The sequence below is a fragment of the Gallinula chloropus genome (genome assembly GCF_964237585.1).
Source record: "Gallinula chloropus genome assembly, chromosome: 5".
Classification (NCBI taxonomy): Eukaryota; Metazoa; Chordata; class Aves; order Gruiformes; family Rallidae; genus Gallinula; species Gallinula chloropus.
The window spans coordinates 30,965,223-30,980,038 of NC_140090.1; the positions used below are offsets into that span (position 1 = coordinate 30,965,223).

The 14,816-nt window shown below is 47.9% G+C and overlaps 1 protein-coding gene across 1 annotated transcript in view; it reads right to left on the minus strand.

Moving 5' to 3' along the window:
- Positions 1-13,794, minus strand: part of CCNYL1 (cyclin Y like 1) — a gene marked incomplete at its 5' end in the record, with an annotated part of 33,043 nt that extends 19,249 nt beyond the window's left edge. Inside the window, one exon of the mRNA XM_084264377.1 lies at positions 13,566-13,794. Coding sequence (XP_084120503.1) covers positions 13,566-13,794 — 229 coding nt within the window. The remainder of the gene's footprint in view (positions 1-13,565) is intronic.
- Between the last annotated feature and the right edge of the window lie 1,022 nt (positions 13,795-14,816).

Sequence of the window (14,816 nt, forward strand, 5' to 3'; positions counted from 1 at the left end):
TACTGCAACAATACCCACCCTGCTGTAAAATGCTCAAGCACAGTGATGGAGACGTGATCAGAAACATGTAAAATGTGTGGTATCCCTAAAGCAAAACTTTCTTTTGCCAAGACAAACAAAACTGTGACATTTTTCCCCTCTGAAAAAACACCTGTGGACTTATTCCTACTGCCATGAAGCTCTGAAGCAGCTTATGGTTTCCATCAAAACAAAATCTGGAAAGGCAGACCTCAGAAAACAATGTGCATCTTCAGAAGTCAGTGTGTTAGGGGAGCTGGATGTGGAGCCCGTGCTCAGTAGAGGGCAGAAAGCTAGAACTTTATCATCAGAAGCATAATTAAAAACAACAATACAGCGGGAAACAAGCTCTGTGGCCTGATAAAAGAACATATTAAGTGACTTCTGCAGTGCTGATAAATATCAAACATGGCTCTCAGACCACGCGGTTCTTTTGGAACTTCAAATAATCCTTTGCCACAAAGAACCCATGATGATATCAGATGAGGACATATTATGCCCTCAGACTGAGATGGGAGCGATCACCAAAAAGTTTATTGATGAAACTGTAAACATAATGATGAAATTGAGAGCTGCATTAGCTTTGACAGATGAAACGGCTGTTCTGAGGAAGTCATGCTACAGGCAACCTGACTTAGGTGAATATATGAACAGAATAATCTAGTGCTGTGATCCCATACTGCCTGGAAAGAAAAGTTTGCATGCATTTACATCACTAAGGCTTATCTTCCCCTGTGCTGCTTATGCCACGCTAACCATAAAAGCACCCAAGCTTGCACATTAGTGTTCCAAGTGGGCATGCTAATGCAGCTGCCACACCCTTAGAAAACAAAACCATTTAAGAATCACCATCAAATTTAATAAAGAAAAATATCTGAATATCCTTTCATGCAGTCAACCAGCAGAAATCTGGTTAAACAGTAGCCACGCATGCACAAACTATCTCAGTGCTGGAAGTCTTAATGATGTGAATGCTTTGTGCTACCACACCTACCCATAGCACAGCCACCACAGCCCTTGTGCCACCACAGCCCTTGTGCTACCGCACCTAACCACAGCCCTTGTGCCACCACAGCCCTTGTGCTACCCCACCTAACCACAGCACGGCCACCACAGACCTTGTGCTACCCCACCTAACCATAGCACAGCCACCACAGCCCTTGTGCTACCCCACCTAACCACAGCACACCCACCACAGCCCTTGTGCGTCAGCAAGCGAACGCAACTGCAAAAGTACATGTGTCCCCAGACTTCTCATTCCAGATTCCCACTGGTACACAGCACTAGTATCCAGGCCTGGATGTTGTCCAAGCACTTCGCTTATTACAACGTCACCAATCTTAGCTCAGCAGTATTGCTCTGACGCTGGTCCGGGATGCAGACCACTGGAATTCTGAATCTCTACTGTGTAAGTAAGGTGCTCAATGCCTATTTAGGAACACAAAGATTGTTCAATCAGGAATCTCCCTCACCTCAAAAACAGGCCGGTCAGATACAAAAGCAGACCAACTCCAGCAATTTTTAAAAACCTTGGCTACAAACCCAGTATTTCTATCTTCACCTTACTCGTGCTCTCGTTCATGGCACACAGTGAAGAGAGACCTGAATTTAAGTCTTGGCTTAGAAGCCTTTGAATGGAATTTGCCTTATGGTTCATACCACCAACGCACAGTTGAGTCTCTGAAAAAAAATCCCGCACACAGCAGTACACCCCACTGGCACATCTGAACTACCGCTTGTAACAGCTCAACAAAATAAGTGATGTTTAAAATGTATCCACAATGCTGACAAGTTTCTAACACTGATTTAGCAAAATAATTTTTAAGAGACACTATGGAGACCAATAGTATCTAACACTAGCGCTCTACGGAAGAAGAAAATCCCCAAACTTATAGACAGCCCATGGAATTCACTAATAATGTCAACTATTAACTAAATGTCGTTATTAACTAAGAAGTTAAACAACTTTTTAGAATTGAGAAGGGAGTGATTCAGAAATGGAAGTACTTTGCTTGGCTACCACATAACTTACGTACAATCAGTAGGCAGAACAGGACTGTGATATGCAGATTTTTAATAATTATTATTGGCAAGTTATAATGCAAACAGGGCAAAACTCAGAGCAGCAACTTTTAGAATAACTGGGTAAGTCAGGTTAGAAAGGACCTCGGGAGATGGCGTTCAACCCCTTGCTGAAAACAGGGTCAGCTATGAGGTTGAAGTAGGCTGCTCAAGGCTTCATCCAGCTGAGTTGTGAAAATCTCCAGCGAAGGCCCACAGAGTCCCACCAAGGGGGACTAATGCCATAGAGAAGTCACTATGAAACGGTAAGGAAGAGCACATAGGACTGTACACGACTCGGGTGATATTTAGGGGAAGGCACCAAGGAATGTTGGGGAGGAACGAGCACAGGAAAACAAGCTACTGAATTCAGTAACTCCTAACACAGGACCTTGTGTTTCTCCTTGCGGAATATCATAGGGTTCCTCTTGGCTTAGTCCTCCAACCTGTCTCTCTGAACAAGCAGCCTTCAGCATATTGACTGTTGCCCAACTGGGCATCATCCGCCATGTGGGCACACTCCACTGCCTCCTCCAGGTCATTAGTAAATGGTGAACAGGACAGGTGCTTTTTTTTTCCCATGGAAGAGACTGTATGGGACAAGCCCATGCTCCTTCACCCTGCAGTCACCCCATCTTGACTCCCCTGAGGTTTTACTTTGAGACTAAATGACTGTTAAAGCTCGCTTGTCTTTGCCTCTTCTTGAGCTCTGCCAGTCCTTACATCCATGCTTCTTATGTTAGAAATCAGGTCTAGGACTAACACCTCTGCAAGAATTAAACACATGCAAATATATAGTGACGTGGCCACACAGTTCAAAGTTGGTCCCCCGAACCTAAGCAGACCCACACATTTGGGGAGAGGCACAGCAGTGAAAGCAGTGCGAGCACAGGGTGCTTTCTGCTGGACAAAGTCAGGTGTATAAGCACCCATTAAATCCACAGCCCAGATTATACAACCAGAGTTCCTGTACTAATGAAGTCAAAGACACATTGCGCAGCCCTCGGTACAAACCCCCACGAGACCTGAACAAGACCAGCTGTAGCCAGGCTTCTTATCCCGGAAGGATAAGGTGGCATTGACAGTAGCAGTGCCCCTTTTGTCTTGTGCAAGAGACTGTCAAGAAAGATGCATTTAATAGCCCACCTCCCTGTGGCTTGCCCGTTCTAAGAAGCCAGAGTTTTAACTGTCCTTTCTGTGCTGTTCTCCCGGGACTATGTTTTTTTCCAAGCAATGGAAAAATTAGTTAGATGATTTGCTCTTCCTAAACTGCCAGTGCTCCCGAAATACCAAAAAAGCAACCACAGTGTAGACAATGAAGAAAGTATAAGGCAAGTGGCAGATAGGGACATGAGAAGAGGCAACACGTAATGGGAAACTTGAGAAAAGCCAGGAAAGAGATTAATCTGTCTGCAAACAATCTGACTCACAACCAAGCATCGCTCCCAATACTCATCCTGGTAGCACTTATGAGTCCAAAACCAAGATATCTGGCCCTGAAAATAAGCGTGCGTCTCAACTGGGAGCTAAATCAGAAGACATATGACAGAAAGGTTAAGCTTCACAGAACATTAACAGAAAAAGGAGGAAGCACAGTATGTCACAGGATGAACAGAAATCATGGGAATTAAAACATGGATATGCAGGAATGAGAGTAGTAAGATAAGCAACAGGATACAGAAAGCAAGAAAACAACTCTAAACCACTTTTGTTCTAGAGGCTACCATCTCAACAAGATTTTCTATCACACTTGGTGATACAGAGGTGAGAAGGGAAGATTCCCACCAAAAATTAAGTCTGTGGGAGCAGCATGGTAATGCTGCCACACTACAAGGGCCCTCCACCTCTCCCTGAGAGCTCTGTATTAAAAGAGCCTTTCCCCTTGTTTCTGTGCACCTCTCTGTGCCATTCACTCACGTGGCACTACCAAGCTGTCTGCAACTGGAGCAGCGAAGCCCGAACTTGCTTCTCTCCCACACACCACTCTCATTTCTAAGAGCCCCTTGTAGCTTGCTTGCCCTTCAGTCTCAGCTACCGTGGCTGCTGCTGTTCACTCCACACACTGATAAGTGCACACGGTTCCCCCACGGCCCACATCATATCACTTTTAAAAGCAAACCTCTGCCCCTAGCTCAAGCCCTTAATTCCTTTCCTCAACACAAGACCCATGTGAAGACTTTACTTTCACTCATCTACGCCACGTAAGAACCTGCGTGGGTTTGGGAATTTATAACGCCACTTACCTGCTGTTTTACACACCTCCACGGGCCATTTCTAACTATTAAGAACACACTTTACACGCTGCATCGTGCTACATGTATTATCTCCAGGATAAAGCTGACAGTCAAAACGTCACTGTTACTAAGTAGCAGCCCTGTGACAATGTCACTGCTTTGGAACACTGAAATACTGCATTCCCTTTAATAGTTTTAGCCCCGCTCTTGGCTTTACTAGGCAGCAGTAACATTTTAATACAGCACATATTTAAAACATTAGACCATAAAATCATCTCTCTGCTATAAATTGAGTTTCTCCCCTTGCTCAGCAGGTTACTAGCTTTGATTAATGTCTGAGCTTCCCTTATATTTCATTACCTTACAGTGTGAAAGATAAGAGTTACCTAACACTCCCAGTAAAGATTTAAAAATTAAACCAAATTAGACTAACAAATCTGCCAATGCATTTCAGAAAGTCTGTTGTTCATTCTTAACAATGACTTAGGATAAAGTGCCTTATCCTTTAAATGATGCTAATTCTGTTTCTATTCCCAAACACTTTCCTGAAAGTTACAATTTTGGTTTCTACATTCAACCTGGTTTCTTTACTCCTCACCAGTCACCCAGAACCCAGCACACATGGGTTGCTTTCCAACTGCCTTCTGCTGTTCACCCTCAGTTACACCCATGCCAGTCCAACCTTTAAGCACTCCATGGGTGGCTTGTTCCCCAGATTTGGACGGAACAAAAGCACTTTGATCTCCTGATTATTTATCTTCAACAGAATACATTTCTCTTCCACAGTGGGATGGACTCAAAAGATACAAAACTTGTTCTGTTTTCATAACTAATACAAGAAAATTTGAATACATAAAGGACTCTTGCATAACGAAGTGCTTTTGAATGCAACCAGTTCTCAGGAAGAAACCCTTTTCAGGGAGAACCTTGACAAAAATAATCTGAACCAACACTTGCCTTTGCATAGGTCCTTTAAAAACACTCCCCAGCACGACTCAAATCTTTCTATACAAACAGAAACTAACTAAAACCAACCCACACAGCTGGCCTTTGATCGCAGAAAGACAGAAACGTTCGGGTTGGAAGAGACCTCTTGAGATCACCCAAGTCCAAGCCCCTGCTCAAGCAGGGGAAGCGAGAGCAGTCTGCTCAGGGTTCTGTCAGTCAGGTTTTGAGCACCCCTGCAGACAGAGACTTTACATCCTCCCTGTGCAACCCGTGCCCAGGTTTGACCACCGTCATTGTTGAACAATTGTTTCTAAAGACTGAGACTTACACAAGGCACACAGAAGGATGTTGTAATCTGCCAGTTGTTCTTTATGACACCACTACAGGAGCAGCGATATCATTCCAATACATTGTGATGTTTCAGAAGGCTGCAGAAATTAATTAAATATAAAATTAATAAGGAATTATTTGCTCTTTTTACACTACACTCCTGAGTAGCGGTCCAGTTCAACAAGAAACTGACACAGTGAGCATTCCAAGCTCGTTCCTAAAATCAGAAGAATTTAGAAATCAAAAATGTAGCCCTCCTACTAAATATCATGGGCGGGCCAAGGTTTAAGTTATCTATTAGTTTCTGTGGTTAAAAATAACAAAAATCGATACAGTATTTATCCTTCTTGTGTTTCTTCAAAGGGAGGAAGATGCACACCGCTACCACCGGCATTCACACGATGCAATCGCGCTCTGTTCACAGCCCCCGTGGGGGAAACACGAAGGAGAGAGCCGTTCCACCACACACCCCACCCAGCTGCTCTGGGACTGAACCCAGCTGTGCAGCCTTCCCTGTGCTTCACAGTGTGCCTGCCATGGCTATAATCGCTTCTACACACCTCAGCTAGGCAGCGCAGCCCCATATTCCACAGCGAAGGCAGCACCGGTTAGAAGGAAGGAAAACTAGACACCCCCAGGATTTTATACTGGAACTAGAAAGCCAACAGTAGTTCACAAGGTACATCTTAAAAGTACCTGATGTTTTCTTAGAGATGTGTTTCTGTAGGGCAGTTAACCTAGGACGATTTAAAAAAGACAAGGAGAAAGAACTGGATCCACGCTGCCTGCTCTCCCTACACAGACCTTCACACATAACACAACATGAGAAGCTGAAGTACAGCTCCATTGTTCTAATTAAGCCAAACAAAACATTTATAGCTGTATGTGTCAAATATCAAACTTTATAATCCTATATGTACGCTAATACCTGCAAGTGTAAGGAAAGCCGTCTCCATAACATCTCCTCACATGCTCTCTGCCTTACCACAAGACACGGTTCATAAAGAAAAACAGGCGAGTACCAGCAGTTCCAATCTCATCTAATGCCTGCAGGTAACCAAAATAAGGTGTCACATGCCACCTGAAGGACTGGCATATGTTAACTTTTTTTCTCCTCTTCCAATTGCTCACATTACTGCAAGCTTCAGCTGAAGTTTGAGCTGCTAAGAAAGTTAACAGTGTCACCAAGTTTTGTGCCATTTGAGGCACAAACTCAAACACAGTCGCTCTTTACAACACCTCTGTGGCTTCTGAGCTTACCTGCAGTTTATTCTATAAAAGGACAATACCTATCTGCGTAACAAAACATGTCCAGTGGTTTTACAGAAAAGCTTTGTGTCTTTGAAAGAAAACAGTATTCAACAGTTTATTATCTCAGTCTGACTGACAGGTTTGATGAAAAGCTGGTGATACTTTTCATACTGGAAAAGAATCCAACCACCATGTTTGATTACTGCAATGACTCAAGACCCTTTCCGAACTCCAAATGGGAGCAAACCTGAGCTATGCACACACAGAGTGCTACCTGGCTGACAGTGGAATTTGTGTAACCTGTTGAGGTAACCCCGATATTTGCATTACCTGCAAGTATGATCTTCAGATTTATTCATCCAGCTTTACTACACATTTAAATAAATACCCCCGAGCTTTTAAAGCCAATTATGACCTCCGTTGTCCCTTTGAGTCAAAACATTGACAGTTTTCTGAAAACATTATTTTTCTAGTGAGTGAAGTAAAAGCACACATTGAACTGTAGTGAAGAAAAAACAGATCTGGAAATCTCAAGATAAGCTTGTAAGCAAGGATCTACAGATCCAAGGTCTAGTACAGACAAGGATCTCAGATCCAGTATTTGGTAGAATCTTCCTCCTACCTCGCCAAATCACTTCTTCCTTCTACATGTATGTGGAAGAAAGATAGTTAGAAACCTTACTTTAATATGTAACGTGAATTTGGGAGGAGTAGGTTTTGTTGGCTTGTGCAAGAGTTCAGTCCCCTGTTAGTCAGCTCTTAAGTATGACCTCATCACAATGATCACACTTGAGAACAGATTACTTCTAGCCACAAAATTTCTACTGCTCTACAACATCTCCCCTGACAGGTAGGAGGGAAAAGAGCTGGTCTCTGAAAGACAGACAGAAGAGTCAAGGATCTAGAGATAAGTTACAAGGAAACAGCAGAAGGGAAATTCAGGATGAAAATTAATTTGGTTTCCTTAGCTCCGTAAGTTTCACCAAAACCCTCAAAAGTCAGCCATATAATTCCTTTCACTATTTCCCGTTTGATTAAAATTTCTCAGCTATAATAGCTGTTGTACTGGAAGCCTGAAGAAACACACTCAGCAAAACAAATCAGTTTCCATCCATATGAGCTTCATGTACATGCATCCTGCATCAGCTAATCTTAAAAACCTAAGGCTTACACAAACCTGCTGCTGTAGAAGTCTCCAAGATTTAGTGATGAGAGAAAAGGACAAAGGATTCCTTAGCTGTCAGCGGTACCCAAGCATCAGACCAGAAATACAGATACTGCATCATCGGTCATTTCCACTACCGGTACTCCAGGGATCCCTTTGTAAAAGCCATGAGGCATCTTAAGCCAACAACATGATGGTATTTCAGGTTTCAATGAGTCAATTCTTTCACATGGGTCAAGATGGCATACTATTTGTAACTGCTACTGATACCTCCGAAATTAATTCCTAGGCAGTTATAGGAAAGAGATATCCAGAGTTCTGGGAAAGAAGAGTAAGCATAGGTTAGGTGAAAAACTGCAAATTAAAGTAAAAAAGGAGAGGCAACACCAGGGATCCAAACATCAGCTGGTTTTCATCCCCAACTTTATATTTATCAGCCCATGCAGCACCAGATCTTCTGAGAGGCACAAACAGATACACAAGATGGTTAAGCCTTTCCTGGGATGAAAACTGCTGGCATCAAAAAGCTGACTCCTTGCATGAAAGTGTTCTTTTTTTTTTTTTTCCAATTTAACTCACTAACATTTTAACCAGGATTTTAAAAAACAGAAAAAAAAGAAAAACCCTCCACCCACATGCTCGAAATAAGCTGCTAGCATTATATAAGAGAGGAACAAATGAACAGTATTTAAACCTTCTGCAGTGAGGTTTATAGACAAGCTGTTAGTAAAATCATATCCCTGACAATCAATAAATTCAAGTATCTGTTCACCTTCACCACTTTAGTAACCACAGCATGCAGGCACCTTAATGCTTGTCCCATTCAGCACGGCAGCCTCCAGACACCCAAGGGCCTGTTGAAAAATGTAGGCTCTCAGGTGTTCCAAGAGTTATTCTAGGCACTAGGCTGTCTAAGCCTGTTCTGGCAAATCTCACTTACTTCATGGTTTGCTTCCCATCTAGACTCTGCAGGATGACCCACCCAGCACATCTCCTGATCCCATTTGCTCTTCCCTCTCATCCCTGCCTGCCTTTTCCCTTATTCTCCACCATCCAGCCACCTCTCCAGGTAAAGGTACCAGGTCATTCTGTCCCACCCGTTCAGTGGATCTTCAACAGTCTTCCCCTTGGTCGATGTGTATCAGGCAAGCCTCTGCTGAAAACTGCTGAATTCAGTAAACAGCATGGTGAAAGGAGGCAATGTTTTCAAGTGCAAGAAAGTAGTCTGCCAAGAGGCCTCGTTCTAGTTTTATCCAAGAATCAAAGAATTTATGAAATATGACATCTATGTTTAAACATAGAAAACTGGCAATAAAGTGTCAGCCACAAGAAGTTCTCCCCCCAAATAACCACACAGTAAAGATTAGCAGACACTTATTTGGAAAGCAAACAAACAGAAACCCACACAGCCCGAGTGGGATGTTAAGATCAAGCAGCTGCCATCTCTAAAACTAGACAGGAGACCCTTTTTGGGCAGTTCAAACTGCTTGGGACTGCTGCTGGCAGGCAGAAAGAAGGAACTTTGCTAGCTGAAGAGTCAACTAGCAGCTTTAGGTTCACAAAGCTTTAGGTTTCAATATTTAACAGTAGGCACGAACCTCTCTGGAAGAAACTATCGTTTTCAGCGTTATGTTGATTCCCATTTACTTAATACAAGGTGGATCAGCAGATCAAACCGCTGGCCTATTTCTCATTCTGAAACAGCGTGCACCGAACAAGTTATGGCTCAGGATCTTGAGAACCACAAAACACAGTCATCCTTTAAACACTCTCTCAGCAGCGGATCTGGCAATCCCTGCCTATTTGAACTGACTTCTGTCGGAACGCTACGCTTTCGCAGTGTGTTTTATCTCCATCCCACTAACCACTCCTTTCTTCTCTGACATAAATACCACTTCAGAATCTCCCCAGTTTAAGAAAGTGAGATTTTTTGTCTTGTTTACTTCTATTACAGACAACCTAAGCAGTGCTGACCAGAAAGCAATGCCTGTTAAGCAGCGTGCCAGAGAAGCTACACAACAATCCTCGTTTAAGAGCACAGACCCATCAGGACCACGCTCCATGTGCTACAAAAAAGCAAGGCAAAACAATACAAAACAAAATGTCCAAAGCTCAGTTGGTAACTTCTGCATGCCCCATGCAACCAAAGCATTCCATTTTTAGCAAAACAAGTGCAAAAGTATTAAGGCAGACTTAAGAACAACAAACAAGAGAAATTCAAGGAATGAAGCATCTCCACCACACTTGGATGCGAGCTTTCCGATATATTTAGCTGTGTTCTCAGAAACTCCTAGAACTGAGCAGCATGCAACAAAAATAGCCAAGACGATCTTGACTTTTTATTCCCCTGCAGGTTTCTCTCTTTTCCCCCTGCCAAAGCATTCATGTAAAGGCCAGTCAGAAGGTTCCCAGCCTTCCGTTACTGACAAAATCGGCATCTTCGCTAACCTAAGGTTATTATACGTTAATGAATTATAGAAGCAGTATTTATCCTTCAAATGAAACTGCCAGACTACTTACCACTACAACAACAAACATGGTGTAGTAGTCACCAACTGCTTGCACGGTTTGGTATGCTGACACCTTTTCTATCCTAGAGTTAAGAGGGATAAGCACTGCTGTCTGGTATAGGCAAGCGCTGCGTTTACAGATTCATCATTTTCATAGATCTTAGACAGCAGTATCGCTCAGCTTTTCATTATAACATCAGCTCCATAACGCTCCATGTCAGACTTCACAAGTAATGCTTTTATATTTTGAAGTAATCTGCTTCAGTCCTGCCCAGGTAGAGCTTTATATTGTTCAAAAATGAACACAAGAATGTTACTTCTAATACTGACCCCCCTTAACTGTAGTTGATACTTTCTGCAGATTTGATACTTTTGATTTGATACTTTCTGCAGCCCTAAACAGGTATATTGGTCAGGCAACTGTGGACAAATAGCATCACCTGCAGCAGATCTACTAGTGAGGCCATGCAATGCTGAACCACATACCACTGTAAAAGTGATCTTCAAACTCATGTGTGGCATGTATTACCTGTGCAGTTCTAATTTAGGATTATCGCCTGCCTGAAGACTAAAGTTTCCACAGCCACAAAAGTGAAGTTTGTGATACGCAGCTACTGTCTTACTCTTGAACTGTACACTTTCATTCACGTCCGCAAATTAAAAAAAAATTAAATCCTTTCCTACTTCAAGGCCAGTTCTGACATCTGGATGAATTCACAATTAAGCCTAGTTACTTAGCACTGCGGACACGATCACGTATTAAAGATTCAAACAAATACAACCCTTATTCCTGAGCAGATTTATTTAGCTTAGACATTTTTGCTTGGCTTATTCAAATCTTTAGAGAGTTTAGCTCTTCCTACCCTAATGAGTATGGGGAGGCTGAGAGATTTCTGTAATATCTTCTCACAAAAAGAAAGTTTTATTTCTCCTAGACGGCAAATATAATTTCCCTCACTGCTGTACTGCACAGCAGTCTCAAAGGAGATCCAAGGGGCTGACTGTTCCATCTCATTTCTGTAACAGCCACACCATATGGTGCTGTGCAGAACCACACAAGTTTAATAATTCCATTTCTGAAGGCTTCCTCACACTCTTCCACAGCCAGTTCCACCCCAATAGCCAGAATTTTTTTCTTAAGTTCAAGATGAGTATGGAGGGCGAGTGATAACTCTTAATGTACACATCGTGCATTAAGGACATCAGACAGTCTATCTTTTTGCAACTAAACGTATTTCATATGGGTGGGGTTATAATTGCGAGAAGGAAGAGCAAGACACTTGTTAATTGAACTACATTTTGAATATAATAAGTTATTACACTGCACTGTACGCTTATGGTACCACATCAACGTACACACAGGAGCACCCCATACCTGTTACACTGCTGTATGCTTATGGTACCACGTGAACACACAGGAGTGCCCCACACCTGTTGTACTGTACGCTTATGGTACCACATCAACATACACACAGGAGCACCCCATACCTGTTACACTGTGCTGTATGCTTATGGACCTGCGTGAACACACAGGAGCGCCCCACACCTGTTACACTGCACTGTACACTTATGGTACCACATCAACATACATACAGGAGCACCCCATACCTGTTACGCAGCGCTGTACGCTTGTGGTACCACATCAACGTACACACAGGAGCACCCCATACCTGTTACACTGTGCTGTACGCTTGTGGTACCACATCAACATACACACAAGAGCACCCCATACTTGTTACACTGTGCTGTACGCTTGTGGTACCACATCAACATACACACAAGAGCACCCCATACTTGTTACACTGTGCTGTACGCTTGTGGTACCACATCAACGTACACACAGGAGCACCCCATACCTGTTACACTGTGCTGTATGCTTATGGACCTGCATGAACACAAGGAGCGCCCCACACCTGTTACTCTGCACTGTACACTTATGGTACCACATCAACATACATACAGGAGCACCCCATACCTGTTACACAGCGCAGTATGCTTGTGGTACCACGTGAACACACGGGAGCACCCCATACCTGTTACACGTTGCCTCAGTACCTCACCTCAGCACAAGCCTGCGAGCTCTTTCTGGGCATGTCTGAAAAGGAGACGCGCTGCAGAGCAAGTCTGAGTGACACCAGCGCTCCGGGTGTAACTCCGGATTCTTCCCAGAGCAAATCCGTACTTCCCCATGGGCTGGGGGAAAGCGAGCTGGGAACACCTCGAGCTACATGAGGAGGAACCTCAGCGGAACGAGTCCGCAGCTATAAGCGGGCGCCCTGCATAGCCAGATTATAAATGACCCACGTCCAGCACAATGATGTCATATGCACAGAATCTTTGTAACTCTTAATTCCCATATTCCCACACACCCTCTTCCTTCCTCCTGTTCAGCCGCGGCTGGAAACGCGGCAGCTTGTGCGAACCGCCCGAACGCCACGGCGGAGTCACGACTCCATAGCTAAGGCGAAGCCAGCAGCCGCACTCCCACCTCAAACGGGAGCACCCGGGGGCTCCGCCACGACTCTCTGGGGTTCCCCGGCCCCTCTCTCCAGCGGGGCCCCCGACGGGCACTCCCCGGGCGGGGAGGGGGGACACCCGCCGTCCCCGAGCCCTTGGCCAGACTAAGCGTTCAGCGACTGCTCCGGCCGCGGCGGCCCCGCGGCTCGTACTTCGGGAGGTCCCGGACCCGCCGCCGATTTCCCCCGTGCGGCGGCGGCCCGCAGAAGCCCCGGGGCTGTCAGAGCGGTGACAGGCGCGGAGAACTTTGATTGGGGCGCGGCGCCGGGCCGGGCGGCGGCAGGCCGGGCACCCCCCCCCCCGCCCAGGGACTCGCCGGACCTCACGCTCCCTCTGCCGCCGGGACAAAGGGGACGCGCCCCGGGCGGGGAAGCGCCGCGCCTCCGGCCGCCGGTGCCCCCGGGCACCCACCCGCGGCGGGGCGGGGGCGCCGTGGGGACTGCCGCTGGCGGGGAGGGGATACGGTGCCCGGTACTCCCGCCCGGCCGCCCTCCCGCCCGGCCCCGCCGCTCGCCCCCCGCCGCCGCTCACCATCCGGGAACTCCCGGTCGCTGATGTGCTGGAGGTGGGGGCCGCCGCCGCCGGGATCCGAGTCCCCCGACTCGGCCTCTGCCGCCGCCGAGCCGCCGCCGCCGCCGCCCGCCGCCGCCTGGTACGCGTCCGCCCAGCGATCGGGCCCCGGCGCTGCCCCGCCGCCGCGGGCCCGGCTGAGCTTGGGGCTGGCGTCCGGAGATACGCAGCAGGTGACGGTGTTGCCCATGGAGCTCGGAGCTCCCCCGCCGGGCCCCGGCTACGCGGCTCCCGGGCTGGGGCGGGGGAGGGGGCGGAGGGGAGCCGCGCCGCCGGGCTGCGGGAGGGAGGGCGGGAGCGAGGGAGGGACGGAGCGAGGGAGGGGCGGGCCGGGCCTCAGCGCCGCATCATCACCTCCGCCCCGGCGAGGCGCGACCCCCGCCCGCCCCAGCGACCGCGCGAGCCGTGCCCCCCCCGCCCCCCCGCCGCCGCCACCTCCACCTCCTGCGCGAGGCCGAGCAACGGACCTCGCGCGAGCGGCCACCTTCCCCCGGGCCCGGGGAGGGGCGGGGGGAGACCGGGGAGGGGGGGCGGGCCCGGCCCCGCCCCGCTCCCACCCAATCGCCTCCCGCCGGGGCGCCGCATGACGACGCTCCGCCAATGGCCGCCGAGGTCGTCACGCGATCGCCGCCACGCCCTTCCTGGCCCGCCCCTTCCCTACCACACGCGCGCACGCAGCGGCGGCTGCGGGCGCCAGGCCCCGCCCCTCGCCCCGCCCCTCGCCCGTACCGCGCTGCTGGCCCCGCCCCCGGGGCCCTGGCTCGCGCTGCCGGGCCGCGCACGTGCCGCCTGAGCGCCAGCATGGGAGCGCTGCTGCGGCCGCTGGTGACGCCACTAATGCTCGCGGCGCAGCGAGGTGCTGATGCGATGCCTGCCTGTGTAACAAAGAGCGAGGCGAGGAAGTGCCCGGTGGTGCCTCAGCCTCCCGCCGCGCTTGCGGCCCTAGGGCGGCCCCGAGGGCTTTGCCCACCTGTCCCCAGGCGTAAGGGGGCGGCCACCTGCGAGCTCCGTGCCCCGTCCGTGAGGCGCGCGCCATGCTGCGTCCCGCTGCTCGCGCGTGCCGTATACCCTCCGCTGCTCCGCACGTGGTCTGGGCAGCGGGCATCACGGCGGGGCACCGGGGTTCTCAGGGACTCCGCCTTGCCACTCCGACAGCCTGCAGCCCCTGCGGTGTGATTCGGTTCGGTTCGGCCTGGGGAGCCGCGCGGGGCT